The 22,746-nt window shown below is 36.4% G+C and overlaps 1 protein-coding gene across 2 annotated transcripts; it reads left to right on the top strand.

The window, feature by feature from the left end:
• Positions 1-247: 247 nt before the first annotated feature.
• Positions 248-22,391, top strand: LOC103717062 (Nodulin MtN21 /EamA-like transporter family protein). Of its 2 annotated transcripts, XM_088715821.2 has the most exons (10): positions 249-516; positions 1,915-2,068; positions 3,704-3,878; positions 8,825-8,940; positions 10,826-10,885; positions 12,295-12,445; positions 12,987-13,053; positions 19,935-20,006; positions 20,152-20,217; positions 22,144-22,391. In XM_088715821.2, exons 1-10 carry the CDS (start codon positions 346-348, stop codon positions 22,276-22,278), a joined length of 1,167 nt encoding a protein of 388 aa, XP_088571947.2. In that variant the 5' UTR covers positions 249-345; the 3' UTR covers positions 22,279-22,391. The 2 variants fall into 2 exon arrangements, with proteins under 2 accessions (XP_008803523.2, XP_088571947.2); XM_008805301.5 differs by lacking the exon at positions 3,704-3,878 and having other exon boundaries at positions 248-516; positions 8,854-8,940.
• Positions 22,392-22,746: the final 355 nt, after the last annotated feature.

Genomic DNA, 22,746 nt, shown 5'->3' with positions numbered 1-22,746 from the left:
CAGTGTAATGACCCAGAAACAAGAAAGTATATATACATGTTATAAAAACTATGTGGAAAATCACAGCCGTCCGGATTAACTCTGACATACACGATGCATCCTAAAAATACAATGAAATACTCTATCCGCTGCACACGTATAGGAGGCCCACGGGCTAAGTGCAAGGGAGGGTTGTGGTCCTTCTTTGGGCTTAGAGAACCTTATTATTGGGAAAGGCCCTGTCAAAATTTTCAAAAAAGTACAAATATTCACGGTTGGTGTGGCAGTGCTTCCGGGAGTCTACATCGGGAGAAGAATATTCACGCGGCGACTTTCGGAAGGCGGCACGTAGCGGAGCTCGCCGAGATGGCTCTGGCCGACGGCGGGGACGGCGGCAGAGAGGTCCATGTGGTGGAAGTGAACGACGAGGAGGAGGCGGCCGACGAGATCTCCCCCCTTCTCGTGGTGGAGGCCGCAGACAAGCCCACCAAGATGACCATCTTCTCCGTCTCGTATCCCAAGAAGCGTCCCCTAAAGGTTTGAGCCCCTTTGTAACTACGAATTTTTATAACCTCCGTTTTCTTCCAATCTTGGATTGCTCGGTTAGTTTTTGTTCATCGAATGATCGATGCGTGAAATAGATGATGCTTTTCTTGGTACCGGAAAATAATAATTCCCTGAAGAATTTATAATTTAGAGAAAAGAAAAGATCAAGAAATCATTTGAATTCTCGGAGGAGTCTGACTCAATGGAAGCAAGAACGAGAAGGAAACCCTAGAACGGATAAAATCATCCAGGCACTTAATTGGATCAAGAATTCAAGATTACTCTGAACTTTCGTGACCTGTGAGCAACTTAAAGTATCTTAATAGATCCTGATTATTGGTATGTATAACTATGAAATTTTGGAAAATAAAATGAAAAGAAGGTTAATAGGCTGGAAGTTTGCTTTCGGTTGAACACCACTAACCCGCTGAACCCACTGAATTAGGAACCTTTCATTGCAAAACAAGAGAGAAAGTAATCTTGTATTTGCAAGAGCATGTGAAGGTGACACCACCTGAATCTAGTATCTTTGTGTATGATCAATATTCTACCATAAAACTATTCAAGTTGGTCTATTTTTGCTCGAGAATTGTGGATTTTTTATTAAGAAAATACTTGCTACCTTGTTGTGCCAATGAATGCCAAATATCAGCATGACATGACACAGTGCATCTAGTGTAGCGGTCACACACTTATACATGGTAAACAATAATATGAATTGTGATATACTGTATTGCATAACATGTGGTATGGTATGTGTTTCATAACATGATATATTTTTAATATGAACATTTGCTGGTATTTGACATGATACAACATGATGAAGTATTCAAATTTTTTCTCTAAGCTACACAAGAATGATACTTGATGTTTAGATCCTGAATCCATCAAGCAAGCATTGAAGGCAGCTGATGGTCTTGAAATAACTTAAAATACTTGTGCCTCTAGTTTCCAAGCTAGAGTACGTTTAAGAAGAAAAGGCTAGAAGTGTTGTTAGTTGGACCGGAGTTCCTTCTGACTGGAAGAGATTTCTGTGACTGAGACTTGTTTAGATGAGATTAGGTGATATATTTAGGTTTGAGTTTGTTTTTCCCTTCAAATTTAAGATATTTGGGACAGCAGTTATGATTTTATGAGTTTATTGTCTCAAACTTTTGTAATTTTTGTCATTGTAATTTGCTATCTTGTCTAGTGCATTTTGAGTATAAAGCCTCAATATTTTTTTAGTGATCCTGTCTATACTTATTTTCTTTTTTTAAATTGATAAAAAAGCTGTTCTACTCATAAGAAAAGGAACATGGTTATCGTGGCGATTTACTCTCATATCAAAAAGTTACATTCATCTATTAGATATTGGCGAACTAATTTGATTTTATCTGAAAAATGCAGGAGCCAACATTAAGAGCAGCTGAGACAGACTCTGCTTTTCTTAGTCAGATTATTTTGTGGGTATGGAATGGGTCTAGATACTCTGGTTTCTTATGCATGGCTTGTTCTTCAACCATCTATTACATCATGGATGTTTTAGTGGACATTTTTCAAGGTTAGAACATCTTTTTAAACTTAAGCTGCTATTTTAGAAATGTTTCTGTATGTTTGTTTTTCTTCTACTTGGCTAGGTATTAGCCATTATATAGACACCAGTATACAATGATAACTTATATGTGAAAAAAGCAGCCTGTATGCTATCTAGTTTGGATAAGGTGTAGGGCTAAAACTAGGTGCATGACAGTTGCTGAAAAAAAGCTAAAATCTGGAAAAAAGACTTTTTGATTCTTCTAATGGAGAAGAAGATAAATTAATGAACATCTATTTAATTTAAGTACATTTTTCATGTGATCGCAATAGAAATTTTGGTCCTTGCTAGGATTGGCGAAGCAAAATTTCTTTTGGTAACAAGCAACATTCTCACCAAAAATTATACATTAGAAAATTTCTTCATGATGCTTGCAATAAAAATAACAATAAAGCCTGATGGTATTTGTTACTGTCAGATTTGTAGATCCTTTCTACTGCTTGTGCTGTTGGGAGCTACATCTTTTAGAGGCACACTTTTTCCTGATGATGTCTTCTTTTTCTTTTTCTTTTCCCTCTTTCTCTTCCCTCTATTGATTTTGTCCCATTCCCATATAAAACAAGCTGTAGGGTTAAATATAGGTACACAGCAGTTGTGAAAATAAAAAGAAGCTACTTTAACAAGAAAGAAAAAAGAAGCTAAACTGTGGGAAAAGGAATTTTGTTCCTTCTTGTGAAACAAGATAAATTAATCAACATATCTAAGTATAAATTTCACTTATATCAATAGAAAATTTCATCCTTGCTGAGATTAGCAGGACAAGATTTCTTTGGTAAAAGCAACATTATCATCAGAAGTTTTGAAATTTCTTCACAGAGATTGTGATAACACTGTGATTTCCCATTTATGTCATCATATATACTAAATAGAGCCCATTGTGAGCGAAGTTTAAGAATCGAGCAACAAAGAAAGTATGATTAACAGTTGCACCAAGAAATCACGTACTTGAAATGATGAAACAACTAACTTTTAAGGAATGTGGGGCCTTTATTTTGCACTGGATTTTTAATTAGCTCATTGCTTGTTCATAGAATTTTACTGATGCCCGTCAAAAGTTGCTTTAAAAGTTGAATTGGTTTGTGTGTTGTACTGGCATTTGGCATGAAAGATAAGCTACTTTATTCCCTCTTTTTTTTTACATATCTTAGTTGCTTCAAGTTATACTAGTATATAGACATGTTTAAACAAATAAAATTTTAACTAAGATATAAAAAATCTGTTATTATATACCATCCAAGATATCTATGCCGCTTGCAGTTAATGTATGGATCACATGGCTTCTACTATCTGTCATGCAGATTAACATTAGACAAATATTTTACACATGAACTATGAATAATCTGAAATTCATGATAAGCAACTTAGGGTCATATAACTGTGTTTAAACTAGTAACATATCTGTGTACTGGTTTATAAACAGCTCGTAATAATTCTCACCTTTAATTTTGTATTTGTGGTGTCCTTTTGTTGAAATAGTTTTAGGCCATTGGTTGAAGGTTTAGAATGTGCTTTGACTTGGATTTAAGTTGTATACTTTGACAGATCCATTATGATATATTTAACTGCTATTCTTTTTTTTGTTTTTTTTTAAATCATGGGCAGTCCGATCAGTTCCATTATTTGAAACTGTATTTACAAGATGTATCATTCTCTTAATCTTGTCGCTTATCTGGTTGAGAAGGACCGGACATCCAATCTCTGTACCAACAAATTTAAGGAATATACTAGCATTGAGATCGCTAACTGGGTTTACCTCATTGCTGAGCTTCATCTATAGGTCAGTGGCATTTTTCAGTTTGCACTTTTATATTATAGACCCTTCCTTTTAATGTTGTATTTTTATCACATTTTCTTTTTCACATGCCGACTTTTTTCTTATCTTATTTATACTTTCCTATCTTGTATTATATATCCATATAATGTTTCTTGGAGGAGTAAGATCTTTTTCACAAAATCATGCTATAATCTTGATAATGAAAAAGCAGTGAAGAGCACTTGACTTTTACATTGTTTACTATGCTCAGGAAGAGGTGAGTCATAAGTGGGTACCTAAAATCATCTCACTGTGTGGTCTGATGTAATTTTTGGATTTACGGGTTTTAATGAATTTAAGTTTCATTATTTGGTGTTGAAACCCATGTTTGCCAACTCAGTCAAGAAGATGTGCGGTCTGATGGGTATTCTTGTCATCCTTGCTATCTACTTTGTCTGAACACTGCAGACTTCTTGCTCGGCATTATATGCAATCTGTGAGGAGGTGTAATTTTCTTGCTATGGACAATGATATATAGTTCATATGATCATTTCAATCATCAAATGGATGCTTTTCTATATGATTAATAGTTATCTCAATCTACCAAGAGTTTCTATTGACACTATATAATATAAATTTGCGCCAAGGCTTTACTTCCTGGAATTTTATTATGCTGTTGTTAGAAATGAAATTGTTAAGAGGAAGGTTACAGATTACATCTTAAATGACAAACGGATGGAGAATTGGTCAAAGATGATTGTTTTATTAGTGACTGTAATGAGGATGAAGTCTTGAATTTATATTTGAGGGGTATCAAAAAGAAGCGGGAAGAATCTAAAACTTCAGAAAAAAAACTTTATAATGATTAGATAAGAATCTTTCTATCAAATGAATGAAATTTGCTTTGGGGTTTTCTATTGGTACATTGTGGCAGTTTTGGAAAAGATCAGCACTTGGATATTCTGGACATGCTATAGAATACAATACTGTAAGCTCCCTCTCGTTGTTGATCTTGTTTCAAACTTATACTGAAGATTATGGAGCAAACACTAGTGTAAGGAGTTTAATAGAGAAGTATATCTAATTGAACAGGGATAACATGCAAACACTAGTTGCAATGTCTGCCAAACTGCTTGGTTTGGTCCATACCGAGCCGACTTGGCATGTGACCAGGTCGGTTCGCTTGTGGGGTTCGGAACCGAATCCGAACCGGTCCAAATCAGTCGGAACCGGTCTCAAACCAAGCAGAATTATCCCGAACCGGCCGGTTCTATGCGGAACCTCGTGCAAACCAGCTAGTTCAAACCAATTCTCCGTCTCTTTCTTTCTTTTTATATGATGGGAGAACAATTGGGAAAGCTTGAGAGGGGCAAAACGCGATGATTCAAGAAGGATTCAACTCAAAATAAGGTATGCTTTTCCTCCCCTATCTTATTTTCTTTTGTTTTCAAAACCAAAAAATGCCTCAAAATTTGCAAAATGAGAGGAGATCATGTTAAAATTTTTGATTTTGTCATGATTTCATGATATACTATAGATCTACACAATTCCACAAAAATTCTTTAATTTTCTGATTATATATAATTTTAAAATTAAAAAATATATTTTTGGATTAAAAATTAATAAAATAAAATAATATTAAAAAAAGACTGTAAAAAAAAATCTTATTTAGGGTCATGCAAGCTATTCTCCAGCTAAATTTGGTATCCATTTATTCAAGTTTTGATGCAATCATGTGCATAATAGCCTATGCCAAATTTTTTTAAAAAAATTAAGAAATAAGTAGCCTCGGTGTACTGAACCGTCACGCCTCGGAAAAAAAATTAAAAATTGAGAAAATTTGGAAAAAAATAATTACCGATAAATCAAACCTAAAAAGATTGAAAAAAAAATTGGCGTGCCGGTTCGGAACCGGCATGCCTTGGCATATCGTGCGTCGACACAGTAGCGAACCGGGATGGTACCAAACCATCCACCGACGGTATGGGGCCCGATACTGATTCGGCAGACCTTGCCCAATTGTTTTGTAGAATATGAGTGAGGCTGGAAATGGATGAAACAAGGTAGAGCTAATGATAAACTAATTAAGATGTGTTATAACTTGGGAGAGACTAGGCTAATTTCATGAGATCTTGGATGAAGGAGCTTGCAAGTTGATTGGAACCATAATAAAGAAGGCTACTTGTGAAACTGAAGAGCAGCATGTCATAAATAAAATTACAATACTTTTTTGTGGAATTAAAGTTAAAAATCATAACCAAGCATCTCTTGTAGAATGATAGAATGATCCTTAGGTGTCTGGCTTTATACCACTAAGAAACAATTTCAGTAAAGTGATAACACGATGTGATGTTCATTAAGTTGGATAAAACATTCGACAAAATTCCATAGTTTATCTGGAAGATAAAAAATTTTGCTGCAATCTGTAGTGTTAGACAATATTCTATCAGATTTGAGAGTGAAAATAATGGAAGGCGGCAAATCAAATGGTTTTATCATTAGCTGATGTAATTACTAATCAAATGAGATCTTTTTGTTTAACTGGATCACTGTCTTCAATTGCTATGGGTGTTAAGGTCTTCATTGGTTATGAAGCGAAGTCTACATTATTTGATGGAGGATGCATCATGCCTGGGTGAAAATTGGTATGCTGAAAAGAATCAAGAGAAACTTGTAAGTCATTGCTTGGCTGTCGAGCAGTATGGAGTGATCTATATGCATGGACATCTCATTGACATAGCCAAAAAGATCTGAGTATGCTCTTTGAAAAATATAGTGTGAATCCATAAACTGCATTAAAACATCTTTACATTTTACCTATAACAGGCAATACAATCTCAGTGAATGATATTGACATATTGAGAAACATGTACAAGGTGTTGAATGTAAGTCACCCTCTCTTTAAGGACTTTGATGAGCAGTTCAGGAATATTTTTCAGGTAGCAAATTTGTACTAAATTGAACTAAAAATATCAACAAGTTCGGAATACTTTTCAACCTACAGTAATTATTACCACTCAGTGTTGTATATTTTTACCTCCACATGCCTCTTCATGTATATATTAAATGCACCTAGAGGAGACAAATCTACTGCTACATCTTCTGGGCAAACGTGATGGAGGACATTATTATGGTAGTCATAGAGGCGATTGTGAATTAGGAGTGGGGGCATGGAACTGAGAGGTGTGGTCGCTTTGGGATGCTGGATTATGTAGAAGGCTCCGGTTGGAATCTTCATGAAAAATCACATGGACAAAGTAATCATCTGTTAAAATAGTGATCATTGCCTCAGTGTACCTAGAGACTGACAATAGCCTAGAACCTATCTTTTTAATTATATTACAGCTTAGTACCTCCGTTAGCTACTAGTTTCTCTCAAAGGAAAAATATAATAACCTTTGGAGGAAAATTCATCTTCTATCTGCTGAACCGTCTTTTCCAGTCACTTTGTTATCCAATGCATGCAAAAGGTCCAATAATGATAGTTCAATTACTCATCAGCCCACTTCTCTCAATCATGAGCAAGACATGACAAAACATGATTAACAGTAACTCCTCAACAAACTCTTATTATTCAAATACATGTAAATAATATATCACCGATCTGAACTGTCAAAAAAAGTGCTCAAGGGGCCTTTAGAAGATTCAAGTATTGCTTGACACAAAGGCTCACATAAGTGAATGGACTCTATTTCAAGGACCTTGATAATTCATCTACCCAAGCTGCAAGCTCATTGGCTATTTTTCCATTATCTATGCTTGTTTAAAAACCATAGCTTGCAGAAAATTAAAGAATATATACGGGACTTTTGTTTCCAAATTTTTGCCCCAATTTTTAGTAATAGATCTTTTTGATATGTCTCAATCTCCATGGCAAGGAAGAGAAAAATGCATCGACTCGTACATATCTAGTATTACAAAGCCACAAGTATTCACTCTGCTTTAGACAATTCTAAAGTTTCTTGTTTATGATTGTGCATTGTTTTGATGGAGATCCATGGATGGAAAGTGTCAAGGGACATAAGCTATAATTTTTGTATAGAATGCTAGTTCGTGATTTGCGAGCTTGCAGATAAGGGTATTCACCAAGCTTCTTCACTATTCTTGATTGGTGTTACTATATTAGCTTTGGATTTTCGTACTAGTCCTTTCCGCATGCCAATGCTCAGTATGGTGGCATTCTATGTTCATTTAATGCAGGGGAAATGCCATTATCTTCTTTTATTTTTTTATGCACTCACCTGCTGTGAAGTTATGTTTTTGGTTTTATTCAAATAGAACCCTGGCATTTGTGGCACATGTGGAGTGAGTCAGAAAGAATCCATATCATAATGATAGAGATACAGAGAGAGATTCTTCGCATATTGCTTCATGAATAAGAATGTTTGATGGCTGTTGGATTAAGTTCAGGCTACAGCTGGATATGTAAATGTGAAAAAGTGGCAAAATGGAGATGAATGTATGCGCTTCAGAGCTCTGGTTTAATAGTGGAATAGATTTTCTTTATGTAATGGTGCTTGTGTGAGTGCATGCATATGTGTGTTTATAACCCACAAAACCTGTCCATCTATTTACTTTTGATTTATGCTTACAGATCAGCCTTCAATAGGATTGAAATTTGAAAGCAAGCAGTATCTTATACCCCTCCCCTTTCCAGTTTGTCTATTTTGCGACGAGTCAACTTCACTCGGTCAGATGAATGGAAGATTTCTGACACTGTTTTTGTCAATAAGCCTGCAAAAATGTTTGAAATCTTGTTCATGGAATTTGATAATAAGCTGTGTCTAATATTGTGCATAACCTTTAAAAAATTCATTTTCATTGACCAATTATTTTATCTCATCAGTGCGTAGTCATTTTCTATTCCTGGAAAATACTTCTCAAGCACTTCTTTTCTTGAAGCCTGTTAACCCTTTGAAGGACTTGCTAAGTGAAAAATGACAAAACTTCAGTTTCTTTTTTAATTTCAGTGTCCAAAATCTACCTCTGTCATATGCAGTTTTGTTAAACTTTGCAACCCCGATCATAGCCTTAATTGGAGCAAAGATTGTGTTACGCGAGAAATTGGCTCTTTCAGATTTTGGAGGTATGGTTGGAAGGGAACATTGTTAACTCTTCTTGATACTTTGCTCTCATTTTGCTATACTTGTGTATAAAATGATATATTTGTTGTTAGAAAGTCATTGGAACTGTTTGGTTGCTGATAGTTGCCGGACCATGTCGTAGAATTGAGATGTTTTTTAAACATGCATTTGCTTCACCGTTCATATCGAACAAGGAATCTAACTAACTTGAACTACATTGCTTCATACTCCACTGTTGTGAAATGTACTAGTTTCAAGTTCGGTGGTTCACAGACTATTATTTTCTACTGTTGACACATTCCAGCTATCTGGTTATTGACTTATGTTGCCTTTAGTGTGGCTTGTGTTGGTTCCCACAATTAAGAACATTAGTTTTTGTTGTTATGAAGCGGGGGGCCAAACCTACTACAGTTAATAAATGGAGCATACCTTGTGCTTTGTGCCAACAATTATGGGTAGAATGCTCAGCTGGGGATTCATTTTTTTTAATGAATAAACATGGTTAGGGTAGAGACTCAATAAAAAGAAATAACATTGAATCTGAGTTTCAAAATAGTTCTAAGATGCCTCTTGCCTCTATCTCTTTCTTTCTGTGTCTTTTGTACTATTGGACATGAACCTTGAGGACCCTACTGAATGATACAGCCAACTCCATGTTTCGTACTGCCTAGTCACTGTTCTGGTCTTATATATTTGGCTAAGAGGCCATGACTTCTATCTAGTTGTTTTGCTGTCTTATTTCGTAATCCATTGTCTTCTTCCAAACCAGGGAAGAGGTAATCTAAGATGTTAGCATTTGCTTGTCTCCATATTTGCTTTTGGTGCATTAAGATTCACCATTAAAATATATGCATCTAGATATAAAACTATATACACATAAAAATAACAATGCATGCATCTAAATTCTTTCTACTTATTATGCGAAGACTTTTCTTCCATCTATAACATCAAGTTTTTGCTTCATTTTCATTATATCCCAAAAGAAGAGTGCCAGTCCATGTGTGTGGAGACAGAAAAGACTTACATGTTTAGTAGGCCTTATGCATGGAAGGTTAGCTAGGTCCATATCCAAGCAGGGAACATTAACCTGTTCACATAACCTCTATTCATTCTCATCCTCTTCCCTTCACCTTTTTTTCATTAAGTCTTCCCTTCACCTTCATTGTGTTGCCCTGCTCACCACCATCTGCCTTTGCTTGCTGCAAACGGGTGTGAACCAAAACCTGAGGTTATTCTAGCACTTGGGCTACCACCCCCCCTTCTCCCCCATCACATATGAAGCCTGAGGCTCTGAAATCTCCTCCATGCCATCAACACCAAGAGATCCTCAACACCTACGACATCCATGGCTGCTTTGTCAAGAAGCCTTCATCCAACTTCTCTTGAGAAAAGCTCATTGTTTCTAGAAGTGGATGAAGGCACTGGAGCTGAGGAAGGTCAAGGTGATAGAGAGAGAAGGGGACAAGACATCAAGGAAACCGATGGTGGAATGGGTTCAATGCCATATTGATGATTGCAATAGAGGCAACAGTTGGAGCACAGGAGTATACCTTAGCTTTCAGCACATACTGCTTGCGATGTTTGTTGGCTTAATAGTAGATGGAGCTGCTGACGTGGCAGAAAGGTTAGTCATGAGCATTACCGGTCAAGGAGGAAAGATAGTGGAAGAGGATAAGACATGAATATAAACCTGTGGTGGATCTTGTTTCTCTTACATGTGTGGCCTACAGTTCATTAAGGCAGTAAAGGTCCACAACATGCAGACCCAGCACTTTTGTTCCAAAATGCAATATCATGTTATTTATTTGTTTAATTGTCTACCATCATTTCTACTTGTATCTTACCAACTTTATTGGAATTGAGTTGTATATCTTGTACATGCATCAGGTGTAGGGTGCAGTTTCATGGGTCTACTGTTCATTTTCCAGCCTTTGCTTACTAAAGGAGGTACAGTTGTAGATTGGATGCAATCTTTTTTTGTTTGTATGATGGTTATTTTTACACTGCACTTGTTTTTTTTTCTGTAAATTTTTTGTTGTTTTGAGTGATTTATGGTGTAACATTCTCTCTCTTTGAATAAGAAATCTGTATATTTATAATGGAAATTCCACTATGTCAGGAAGAAATATTAAGATTTCTCTCAGTAGATGGCTTTAAATAGGCGTTGCAAAACTGGCATGAATTATGTTTAAATTTCAATTCCATAGATAGCAACAAGCTTAAGTAAATGGTTTATCTTTAGGAAGTTGAATGATTTGTTATATTGATATAAGTAATATACTCAGAAAGCGATCAATACTGTTTGAGGGTACAGAACAGGTGAAAGTGAGGATTTTAGTTTATGTGGCAGTGCATTTCCTATCCTTCCACAATAAAGGAAATTTGCGAGAATTAAGAGCCAGGATCATGTTTAATTAAATGAATGCCAGTGTGCTTCTATTTTTTTTTTTTTTTTTGTGTGTGTGTGTAGGGGGGCATTGATTTATGGAAAAAAGAATACTATGTGGATTTCATAAACTCAGTTATGAAGATCTCTTTGAGCTGTCAAAACTTAAAAATCTTATTTCTAATCTTCAAGCCTTTTCCCACCGGTCTATTGTAGTTCCGGCAATATAATCAAAGTATGATCTATTTACGCATATCCAAAAAAGGTGCAATCAGGAATACTTATAAATTATTAAAAAAAACACTTTAGAGTTTGCCAGTGAAGTGCGAGACAGTTCTAGAAGTTCATTTAGTTCGGGTAACTTAATATAGTTATATGATTTAATTAAAATGTACAGTCAATCTGTACCAGTTTATGGAGTCGTCAAAATTTCAAGAACACTCTGCAACCACATTTGAAGAACTCTTCCAGGGCTTGAGTTTCTTCCCACAGTAAAATGTTGGTGAAATGTCGCTTTCGTTGTCAAGTTCTTTTATTGAAGCAATTTCTGATCATGATAGTTTGGCCTCTACTTATCAATCTCAAGAGTTCCATGCCTTTAGGTTTTTCTTTTCTTTTCTTTTCTTTTTTTCCTGAGTCTTGAAAGCAAAAGTTGTTCTCATATCACAAATAACAGTAGAAAGAAGAAAATTTTCAGGTACCTAGTTTTCATTGTACTTGTTACATTTAATTTCTCTGCATGTTGTTGAGAGCTATGTTCCATTTTGCCATGTTAAAATAGCTAATATTAGTGTTGTTGATCCTTTTTTCTTGAGGAAATTGCTGCCTGCAATTTCATACTCGTCTTTTGCTTGTAACTGGTTGAGTTCAGATGTCAGTTTTATATGATGTCACAATGGAAACCTGTATTAGATGACATATTGAATAGACTGTTTTTCTTAATATGAATTTTAATGTTGAATATATGTAGGAGGTTCGACTGAAACTGGTCAGACAAGTGATGCTCTCTTTTCTGAAGGAACTCATATTTATCCGATACTAGTTGGTATCCTATCAACAGTGTTGGGTGGAGTTAGCTACTGCCTCATACGAGCTGGTGCCAAGGCATCTGATCAACCTGCGTATGAACTTTACCTTAGTGACCTTTATAATTTCAAACGTTTGCAAGCTTATGTGGAATTAGACTTCTGCTGGTAATCTAGAATATTATGTTGTTATTTGCAAGCTACAACAATTTTGGATAGAAGTTATATTTACAAAGGCATATGTTCTAACATAACAAATGTGTGTAATTCAGAGTTCTAGACACATTCATGATCCAAAAATTTCTTTAGCTCGTATGTAGAATTTGTGCTGCTTTATATATATAGCCTTTCTTAAAGTATATTAATGATATAAAAGTTGTAATGTAAATCACATTTTGTATGTGTCAGCTGTCCTACCTAAATAAATTGCAATCAAGGTGTATTGCACCCTAGCGTGTTGTCATTATTGCCTTTTATTATCCAATTTAAAGAACCCAAATGCAATTTTTTACAATCAAAATTGATTTTTTCGCATTGATCATTACTTTGACTAATGAAAGATTAATTGAAATTATACAATACTATATGACATGAAAAGTACACTCTTGATATAACTAGTCATCCCTGGTTTTTACAGGTATACAGTTTTTTCATTTGGGGTACTTGCTTGTCCTCTCTCAGCAGCATGCACTTTTGCATTTCAGGTAACAATCACTGTGTGATCATAATTTGTGCTTCTAAAAAGTTAAGCAGTTATGCTCAATCACTCAATTAGATATTGCATGTTGACAAGGTTTCTGAAGCTTCATAAATAGACATAACAAATTGAACTGCCTTGCTGAATTAATTATATGATTTCACATTATCTTATCAAAATTGTCGAGTAATGAGCTGCAACCACTGATTCATTAGATTCTTACTTTCCAAACTTATAGTTCTTGTAGGGGTGCAAATGGGTCGGGTCTTGAGTGACCCCGAGTCAACCCGGTTTCTTGTTCGGGTCCTAATTTTGGACCCAGATCCAACCCAAATGAAGATCGGGTCGGGTCGAGTTGGGTCTACGACTATAATTTTTAACCCAACGGGTCATTCGGGTTGAGTTGGGTCCATGTATAACCTGGACCTGACCCAAAAAATTCGGGTTCGGGTTAGGTCCGAGTCGAATCTGGGTCGGATTCGGGTCGGGGTTAATTTATTTATTTCCCTTTATTTATTTTTAGTTATTGCGAGAGAGGAAAAACTCCTTGTTGAACAATCATCGGAGTTCAAATTTTTGTAAGATCTGAATTTAAAATCTGGAGGGGCATAAACATCAAAAATTGAAAGCTTTTTAATTTGTCTATTTGAGAAGCCCTGCCTGTCGGAAAGAGATGAGCCTTTGAGGAGCAAGACACACACCAAAAGAGTTTACTTCCACGGAATGGAGCTATTGCTGGAACCTCAACTGCGACCAATGCAGCATCCTAAAGTTAACTGGCTGACAAATTTCGTAGGGATGGTAGATCTTTTGCTGGTTTCTTCTCTGTATTCTTCCTTTTCTACTCCACCTTTGATGATGATTTCTGGGATGTGAGCAATCTTGGTCCAGTCCTCGCCTCTCTCCCTCTTTTATCGCCTTGCCAGAAGGGGGCAGGACGCAATCCGCAGCTCCTGAGCACAAGGATGTCTAGCAGCATTGCGAGGTTGTCACAAGACTGAAGGCATAAAATGTGGAGCGAGGTGAGGCCCCCTAGCCACTCTGGCAAAGCAGTCAATGCAGGGGATTTTTTTATCTCGAGATGGCAGAGGGCAGTGAGCAGAGGCTCCCTTCTTCCCCATTCTAGACTCAAAGGGTTCAAAGTGAGGACGTGTACATAACACCCTCTGGCAAACAATTTAGCTCAAGACAGCCTGAAATTTGAAGATACTCAAGGGTAGAGGGGTATTGCAAACCACCTCACAGCCTAGACACTGGTGATAATCCACAGCTAATAATGCACAGTTCTTTAAGTTTGGACAACCCTCCAATGATTCCTGCCGATAACAACATCTGATTTTCTGATATCAGAAGATCCTCGACCAAGGATGGGATATGTGCATGTCTTGCTCCTACGGGCTGCGGCCACGGCCTGTGGGCCTGCGGGCCCAAATGGGTAATCCGGGTTCGGATCGGGTCGTTGGATAAACAATCCAAAATTGATCCAAAAAACAATAGGTCGGGTCGGGTCCGAGTCGGGTTGAGATTCAGTAAACCCAGACTCGACTTGAAAAATAAAACGGATCCAATTTTAGGACCCGACCCGGCCCCACGGGTTCTCTAAAACGGGTCGGGTTGGGTCGGGCCACGGGTCAACCCGACCCATTTGCAGCCTTAAGTTCTTGTAATTCATTTATTCTGATGACCTCTGGTATCAGGTACCACTATCAACATTTATGTTATGATTCTGGGATGTGTAACTTATTCTGTTTCCTTTCCCATTGTAATTGTCTCATTTTTGGAAATCAAAATGGTAGAAGTTGTAATCATATGTTACTGTAAGCCCTTTTTTCTTTGAACTAAGATAGGAGATGCCTTTATTATCATTATATGAAGTGACGAAGGAACACAAGAGGGAAGTACTGAAATTAAACTGACTTGTTAATTGGGTGCCAAATGGGCCATTTTAAAAAAGAACCACCATTTTAATACAAATTGTAAGGAGGTGATACTATGCAAGCCGGAAAAAGTTTTCTGTGGTCCTGAGCAGTTACCTCAGGCTTGCTTGAAAAGTTCAGTTCTACATTATGGAACATCGATGCTGCCAGTTTATAGTTGATCACAGCTTCTACAAGAGACTAAGAGGTGCAATTTTGCAGTCTATGGTAGTAATATAGTATGGGGGAAAAAGGAGAAAAATTTCCATGGTCAATTAATTACATCTATGATTCCTGCAACTTGTAAACACTGCTATACTTGTTTACCTATCAAAGTGACCCCCTCTGGAGTTGATTGTCTGTCTTCCATCAAAAAAATGCAAGCTGGAACTTATTTAGGGTACTAGAAAATTTAAGCCAAAGCATGCATCTCCAAATGATACTCAATTTACACAGTGGGGTAGATGGCGCATAATTATTTAAAATTTCTTGATTATATCAATTTTTTTTTATGGAAACACTGATATTAATTTCTAGTTGCACATCTGATCTAAATTAGGTTGATTTTTTTCTATAGCCAATTCTAGTTTGTATAAGCTAGATGTTTAGTATTCGTTTCTTCACGGAGTTCTCGGCTAAAAGTCTAAAATGTGATCTAATATGCGATCATCATTTGGATGCAAATTTTAAGGTGACTATAATGTGGGCAAATTGGGGAAAAAGCAATTTGCTGTCTTTGAGAAATGGGCTTATTTGACAGTTTTGAATGTATAGATCTTGCGACTATGATTTTGATCATATAACTTTGTCAAGAGAGGTTCAAATTGCAATTATCAGTCTATTTTAATGACAAGGACGTAAGTGATGAGAAATATATTGTAGGCATGAAGCAATATTCCATGGCATTAAGGACTCAAAAAGCTTGAAGGTATTAAAGTGGCTCAATGTGGGAATTGTTTTTTTCTCTCTTAATAAAAAGCTCGTGTGTGATCCAAAACTTTTTGGAAACTTGAATCAGAGTATGTGTCTCCAGCTGACCTTTACTAAGTTTGATTTGTCCAACTTGATTGTTTTTGTGAGCAAGTTATTTGATGATCTTACAGTACAAATATTTAGTGGTATGACAATATGCTCGACCATTATTAGGCTTGATTTGTCCTACTTAATTGTTGTTGTGGTTGAGTTCATGCATTCACCACAAAAGAATTTATGGAAGGTATTATTAGGATACTGTTATGTGAAAGTCTCCTGCAAACAACTTTCATTATGTTGAATCTTTTATGCGAGGGTGCAGTTTATGCTTCCAATGGTCATCTCCATGCAAGCTAGGACATCCCAGGTGTTAAGGAAGGTCAAATTCTTGATGTTATACTCTGGAGTTCAGCAACCTTTTCACTTGGACAAATAACAAATAAGATTGTCGTAACATGATCAAGTAGAAAAGTTAAGTGTGGGGCTATGGCATGTTGTGTGATATCCTAATGGAGGTTAGCTGGATTTGTGTGCTACTTTCCTGTGTATATGGTCAAGAAGCTATTGGTATGGTCTTTAAAACAATTCTGATGAATAACATATTAAATTCGAATGCCATTCTGTTGAGATAAGGTAGCAAGTGTTCTATGGTCTTTAAAACAATTCCTATGAATGAAATGTTAAATTTGAATGCTATTTGTTGAGACAAGGTAGCAAGTAAAGCAGTTGCTGCTCCGTTTTCTCATATTGGAAATCTAGTGGAAGATTTCACCTTAGTTCATTAATCCTTGCAGTTGAAAATCGATGAAAAGTTGGATACAATGATGTCAAAGCTGCACATTTTGAGTCTACATGTCTACCTCTGGTGGACCTTCTGGATGTTTAGGCTCTACTCTGTCTACACTTAAAATCTATTTGGTCTTTTTGTACTTGAACCGAAATTGAAGCTAACATCCATTAAATATGAATTAATTTGTTAGTAGAGGCAAACCTTTCACTTGCGCTTTGTCATCCTGCACCTCATATAAGTAAGAATGTGTCATATAAATGGGTTGTAACCAAGCGGTCCCTTCTCCTCTCTTTCTTTCCCCTTTATTATATAACCTCCTTTTTCATTTTCTCCTTCTCTCTCTCTCTCTCTTGGCTCCCTGTTCTATCTTTTCCTTTTATTACTGTTGTATGTAGTGATTTATGTTCCTTTTAAGGGATCGAAATATGAATCTCAGTTCTAGACCTAGAATCAGGACAAACCTAGAAGTCTTCTGTTTATTTATTAGTTCTGAGTGTTTTATAAGAAACTTTAAGCCTTGTTCTATAATAAAACTAAAAAAATGAGACCTCATCCTAGCAACAGGCTGATATATCTAATTTGCAAAGGATACGATACTGACAAGTTCTCAAATTTAGGTTTGGTTTAATATGGTACTTGTCAAAGAAGACAGCACCCAGTTTTCAATGTTGATATTTGAAAAGCTGCTGTTTTTCAGTTGATCTTCAATTCTTCTTTATTTTATCGCAACCATATATTTCAATTACTGCAATACCGATGAATGAAATAGAGATGGTGATAGGGGATTTAACCTCAATGAATCAATTTGGGTTAATTGAAGAAAGCAAAATATTTTGAGGGTTTTCTTGGCTTGTAAGCTAGTGAGAAATTCTCCATTGTGAAGCCTGGCATTAAGATAGACTAGAAGAAGCTTAATATTTTCGGCATATTAGATTCTTTGCTTCATGTCAAGTGTTGAATTCCCAAATGAGTGATCTATTGTTCTAGAAGTAGCAAACATCCACTAGTATCTCCAACTATATAAGCATGGGACTAAAGAAAGATCTGGTTTGTGAGAGATGTATGTTTTTTCATTTTGGGGAACCCAGATGATGACTCACATAGCATTTTGTTTATCACAATGTTTGTCAAGCCTACTATGAGATCTTTAAAGTGGTGGGCAGTATCTTCATTGTCATTCATGCTATAAATAATGACTCACATTGCATCACCAATGAAAAGAGTCCCTAATACTTATTGTAGTATTTACTGGGAAAGAATGAATATATGAGGAAGGAAGAAAAATTGTGTTGCTGGTCACGAGGAAGAGGATAACAAAGATAACCTGAATGGAAGTTGTGACAAAGGATCTAAAGAGTTATGATTATAAAATATGTAACTGTTCCTACCAAGAAATATAAAGATGTAGCCATTGCTAGCAAAGAATGATGAACATGGTACGCCGTATCGGCCCAAACCGGGCGGTACGGGGTGTACCGTACCAGTTCGGTACTGCTATTTGGTACAAATAGCGTACTGAAATTCAGTACACCAAAAAATTTCGTACCGTACCGTACCGACGCTGTGCTAGTGCGGCACCGGTACGGGGTCCGGTACCAAGACGGCGAATCTTGACGGTGAAAAAGGATGGATGAAATCACCTTAGATGGACTTAAGAGAGACAAAGAGTGGGTATTTCATAAAATTAGAAAAGAGTGATGTTTAAACCCATTCTGTTGTGCACGAGTCATGAGCGATGCATGTGTGTCAAAGAAGTGGAGACACAAAAAGTACTAGCATTTGTATTATAGATTGTCTTGAAACATTTTTAATAAAAAAAATAGATACTTGCAGGCTTGTCTTTTCCTCATGCTTATCTCTGAAAATGTATCTGGACTGGAGCATTTGTTTCCTAATGCAATTCCTTTCATGTAGTGTGCCTCTGTACAACTATTGAGAAATCAGTTGATATATACAAGTTGAGATGTCGAGAGTACCTTCTCTATCAAGATAGTGTTTAGCATATCAGAAATGTCATGGTGAACAAGAAAATTATTCATATAAACTATAAAGCCTAAGTAAGAGGTAATATTGGAAGGAGACCTCGAAGTTCACCTTTATTTTAGCTCGATTGAACCATTCACGTTTCAAAGTCTAGCATTGAACATGATGAAGGATTTTCCGGTGTGAAATATATATGCTGTGTGGAAGTTAGTAACTATATTATTTGTCCTACATTGGAGCAGAATCTCCAGAAAAGGAACAATTATTCGTTGAGTTCTGAGAAAGACTTTAGATAGTACTCAATCCACACAACATTTTTGATGAAACACCATCAATGATGTTTCAAATTTCATAAGAAAACTATTTTCATAACTTAGGCTATTGATCATGGTTGATGTTGGTTTCAAAGTTTCTACAATTCCATTTGTTTAATTTCTAATGCTTCTTTTACTTCTTCCACTGTCTATCAATCTTTTGGGCTTCTCAATTTTTTGTTTTGTAAAATTACATGGCATGCACGAAATATGTCATTCCTACTGACTTTTGGGCACAATAATAAAAGCCAAGGTGCTGCATAAATTCCTAAGATAGCAAAAGCTATATATGGCCAAAGGTGACAAAAACTCATTATTGAAAAAAATTATAATAATTTGTTGATTATGTTCATGATATGCTGAACTGGCCCGTACCGGCCGGTCTTGCACGTACCGGACCGGTCAGAGACCGGTCCGGTTCAAGCGTGGAAAACGGTTCCGGCCCTTTTGGGGCCAAAATCAATCGGTATGATCGCCGGTTCGCATCGGTACACGCGCCAGCGCGCAGTACCTCCCGCTGGGCAGTGCACCCGCGCTGGGAATGCGCGCCAGCGCGGGGGCACGGTTCCCCATGCAGGCGCGCGTTGGGAACTGCGCCCGCGCGTGTTGGAAACTGCGCGGGTGCAAGTTCCCGCAGTAAACCGGTTCAGAACCGATACTGTATTGGTTCGGTAGGCGACCAGTACGCCTACCGATACCGTATTGGTTTGGTAGGCGACCAGTACGCCTACCGGTACTGCATTCCTTGGTTATGTCTCTCTATGCTACTGTAATAACAAGTAAAGCTTATAGCCATCAGCTTATCAAATATAATCAAAACAGTGTTCATTTGTTAATTGTTTATATATATATTTTTAATTGTTCATCTTCTGCCTACTAAACTTCTTCCTAATGAAAGTCACTTCCTTTACAGGGATTCGTACTACCTAATCCATTCACTTTTCTTCTAATGGTCATATTAGGTGTCCTGGCATTCTTTGCAGAGGTATTCTTAGAACTTTCCTGGCTCCTAAGTTTGATTTCTTAAAAGTGTGCTAGCTTTATTTGGAGGATTTTAATTATATTCATTCTTTTAGATTTGTAGTATGAGAACAGTAGATAAAGGTCTTCTAACATGGATTCTTGTGCAGATGTTTTTGGCACGTGGACTTCAGCTTGAAAAAATTGGAAAAGCCACAAACATTCTATACATAAAGGTGATCATCTTGTGCTACACATTTAGTAATTAAACTGATTACAGAGAATGTATATATATGTACATGCATGCGTGCATGGATGTGTAACTATATGTTTGTCTGTGTGTTTGTATTAAAATGTTTCTTAGTAACTCTGAATATTTACCTGCTTTAAATGCAAAACTTCATAAATTTGAAGCTCCAGAACAGACATTATCCAAGCATATAGCAGCATACAAAATGGTAGTAATGGACATCCATTTCAGGAAAAAGGTTCTTTAACATGTGGAATAACATGGAAGAGAGCAATCGTAAGCTGTCCTATTCTTCTGCAAATCAAGCCTGTCTTTATTAGGAAATACCTAGCATTTTATTTCATGAATAATAAATATACAGGTTTCTTATGTGTTGTTTCTTTTTTTTTTTTTCCATTTAGTATGTTATAACTTGAGGTTGATTAGGTTATCTCAAAAATTTTATTGACATTGCTATGTTGATTGCGGCTTTCAGATTAATCTCTTCTTGTAGCTAACCTCAGCTTATCCTCCTATACCAATAAAACAGCACCAGATGCACCACATAATCTTGTTAGAACTTAGGCATATAGGTTCATAATTGCAATATTGGAACTTTCCTTGCTTTTCTTCTGTTTTCCGGTTTTTCTATATGTGCGTCTGGTCATCTATGTATGGATGCAACAACCTACCCTTTGTGCTAGGATCTTCAAATTATAAACATCGCTCGACCATCTGTTCAAACTGCTCAGCCTGCAATGGCTGGCAACATGTATTGGCATTTTTCTTCAGTCAAATATGTACATTAACCTCATTATAATATTCAACATGATGAATATTATAAGTCTAGCCAATGTGGGAGTGAATGTTGCCTGTTCAAGCATTCAATGTTTGACTCAGGAGTGAATGTTGAAACAGACTCCAATGTGGGAGCTTGGGGAAAAAATGAGGTAGTTGAAGAACCTAGGAGGAATCTGCAATATAAGCAAATATTGTGGACCCATATAAGTCTAGCCATTTGGTTGCTGCAGTTTTCAGAACTGTGATGCAATGATAGAGGTGATAAATAACAATATGAAAATAAATAATATACATGCAATAGAACAAAGTTTTAATTCGCTAAAATAGGATACACCATAGTCTCTTGCAGAAATTAGGGATGAAAGAATCAGGAGGCATGTGGGATCAAGATCAGGATTCTAGGGATTTTGGCATGCAATACAGAAGATTTGGCTACTAAGATTAGATTGTGCGTGCGTGTGTGTGTGTGTGTTTTGGCTTCTTTCTAAGGCTGTTCCCCGCTAATTTACATTGTCTCATATATGCATTTGGACAGTTGTGGAGACACTACTTGCTCTATGGTACTTCTTTTACCAATTATTCACTTTATATGGAAAGATGATCAAAACACTCGTATTTGCCCATATGTCATTAAATGAATGCACAGCCATTAGTGTGCTTTCATAAGCAAGGTTTGATAATGATGCAATGGTTCTGCTGTGATTGTGTTGGTGGTTCCAGTTTGCCTGGTCCGCAACTGGATCATAAAACATCATCTTGCATCTTGTGCTTTGTGCAGGTTCAAGTCTCCTGGGTAGTAACAAAACTCAATAATAAAATGCCTACTCATTGTCCCTCAAGATGCAAATCTCCAAAATGAGAAAGTTGAGCGATTGAGTTCGCTGCTGGATCCTAATTTTTGATGAACATTAGGTTTATCTCATAGGATGTACTGAAGGTTTAAAACTACCAGATTTTTTGACTAAACCATATCATAGCATGGCAGGTTATAAGGTTCCTTTTTACTATTTTGTTTGTCTTTAGCTAATATTGTGAATAAAACCTGGAATCATATTTCTCAAGTTTTAAGTTTTCTTATATAGCTTTTCTCTTGTATTAATAAACAATGTGATAACAACGTACTCAATTTCAGGTATTTCTGTCACAAGTGTGGAGCATGACATTCTTGGGTACAACTGGGTCATTTAATATACTTATAGGATGTTTTCTTATTTTAGCATCAGTTTGTAGCACTATATATCTTGGACCTGAGAAAGAAAATGAATGATGCTTGTTTTGGAAATCTAGGAATCCAGTTACTCTTTTTGTTAACTCACTGTTCTTTTCCATAGTAAACTTCAGCTGCTTTTTAACTAATCAAAATCTTTATGGCATCTCAAACTGTTAATCTCAATGATGTTTGTTTTATCTGAATATATCCACCGTTTTCAAGCATGTAATCGGAAAGACCTCTTGTATGCAAAATTAATAGAGCATTTTTTTTTTGTTTTACAACTACTTGAAGCTGGCATGCTTGATGCATATGACTGATCGAGGGAAATGAGTATGAAATTCACAATACTGGTACTGTTAGAAAGAAATCTTGATGAACAATTTGTGATTTTAAAGGAGAGGGTGCCTGATGAATGACAGTGTTCCCATGTTTCATTCCTAATATCTTCCAATTGAGATGAAGTTTCTTTTCTTATGCGACTGGGACTCTTTAGCAGTGTTTGCTTGCTGGATGACTCTTTAG

The sequence above is a fragment of the Phoenix dactylifera genome, chromosome 2, assembly GCF_051530095.1.
Source record: "Phoenix dactylifera cultivar Ajwa chromosome 2, Ajwa_hap1_PhDact_Kaust_v1.1, whole genome shotgun sequence".
Classification (NCBI taxonomy): Eukaryota; Viridiplantae; Streptophyta; class Magnoliopsida; order Arecales; family Arecaceae; genus Phoenix; species Phoenix dactylifera.
Note: the sequence above shows the minus strand (reverse complement) of the source record. Positions and strands in the feature narration are given on the sequence as shown.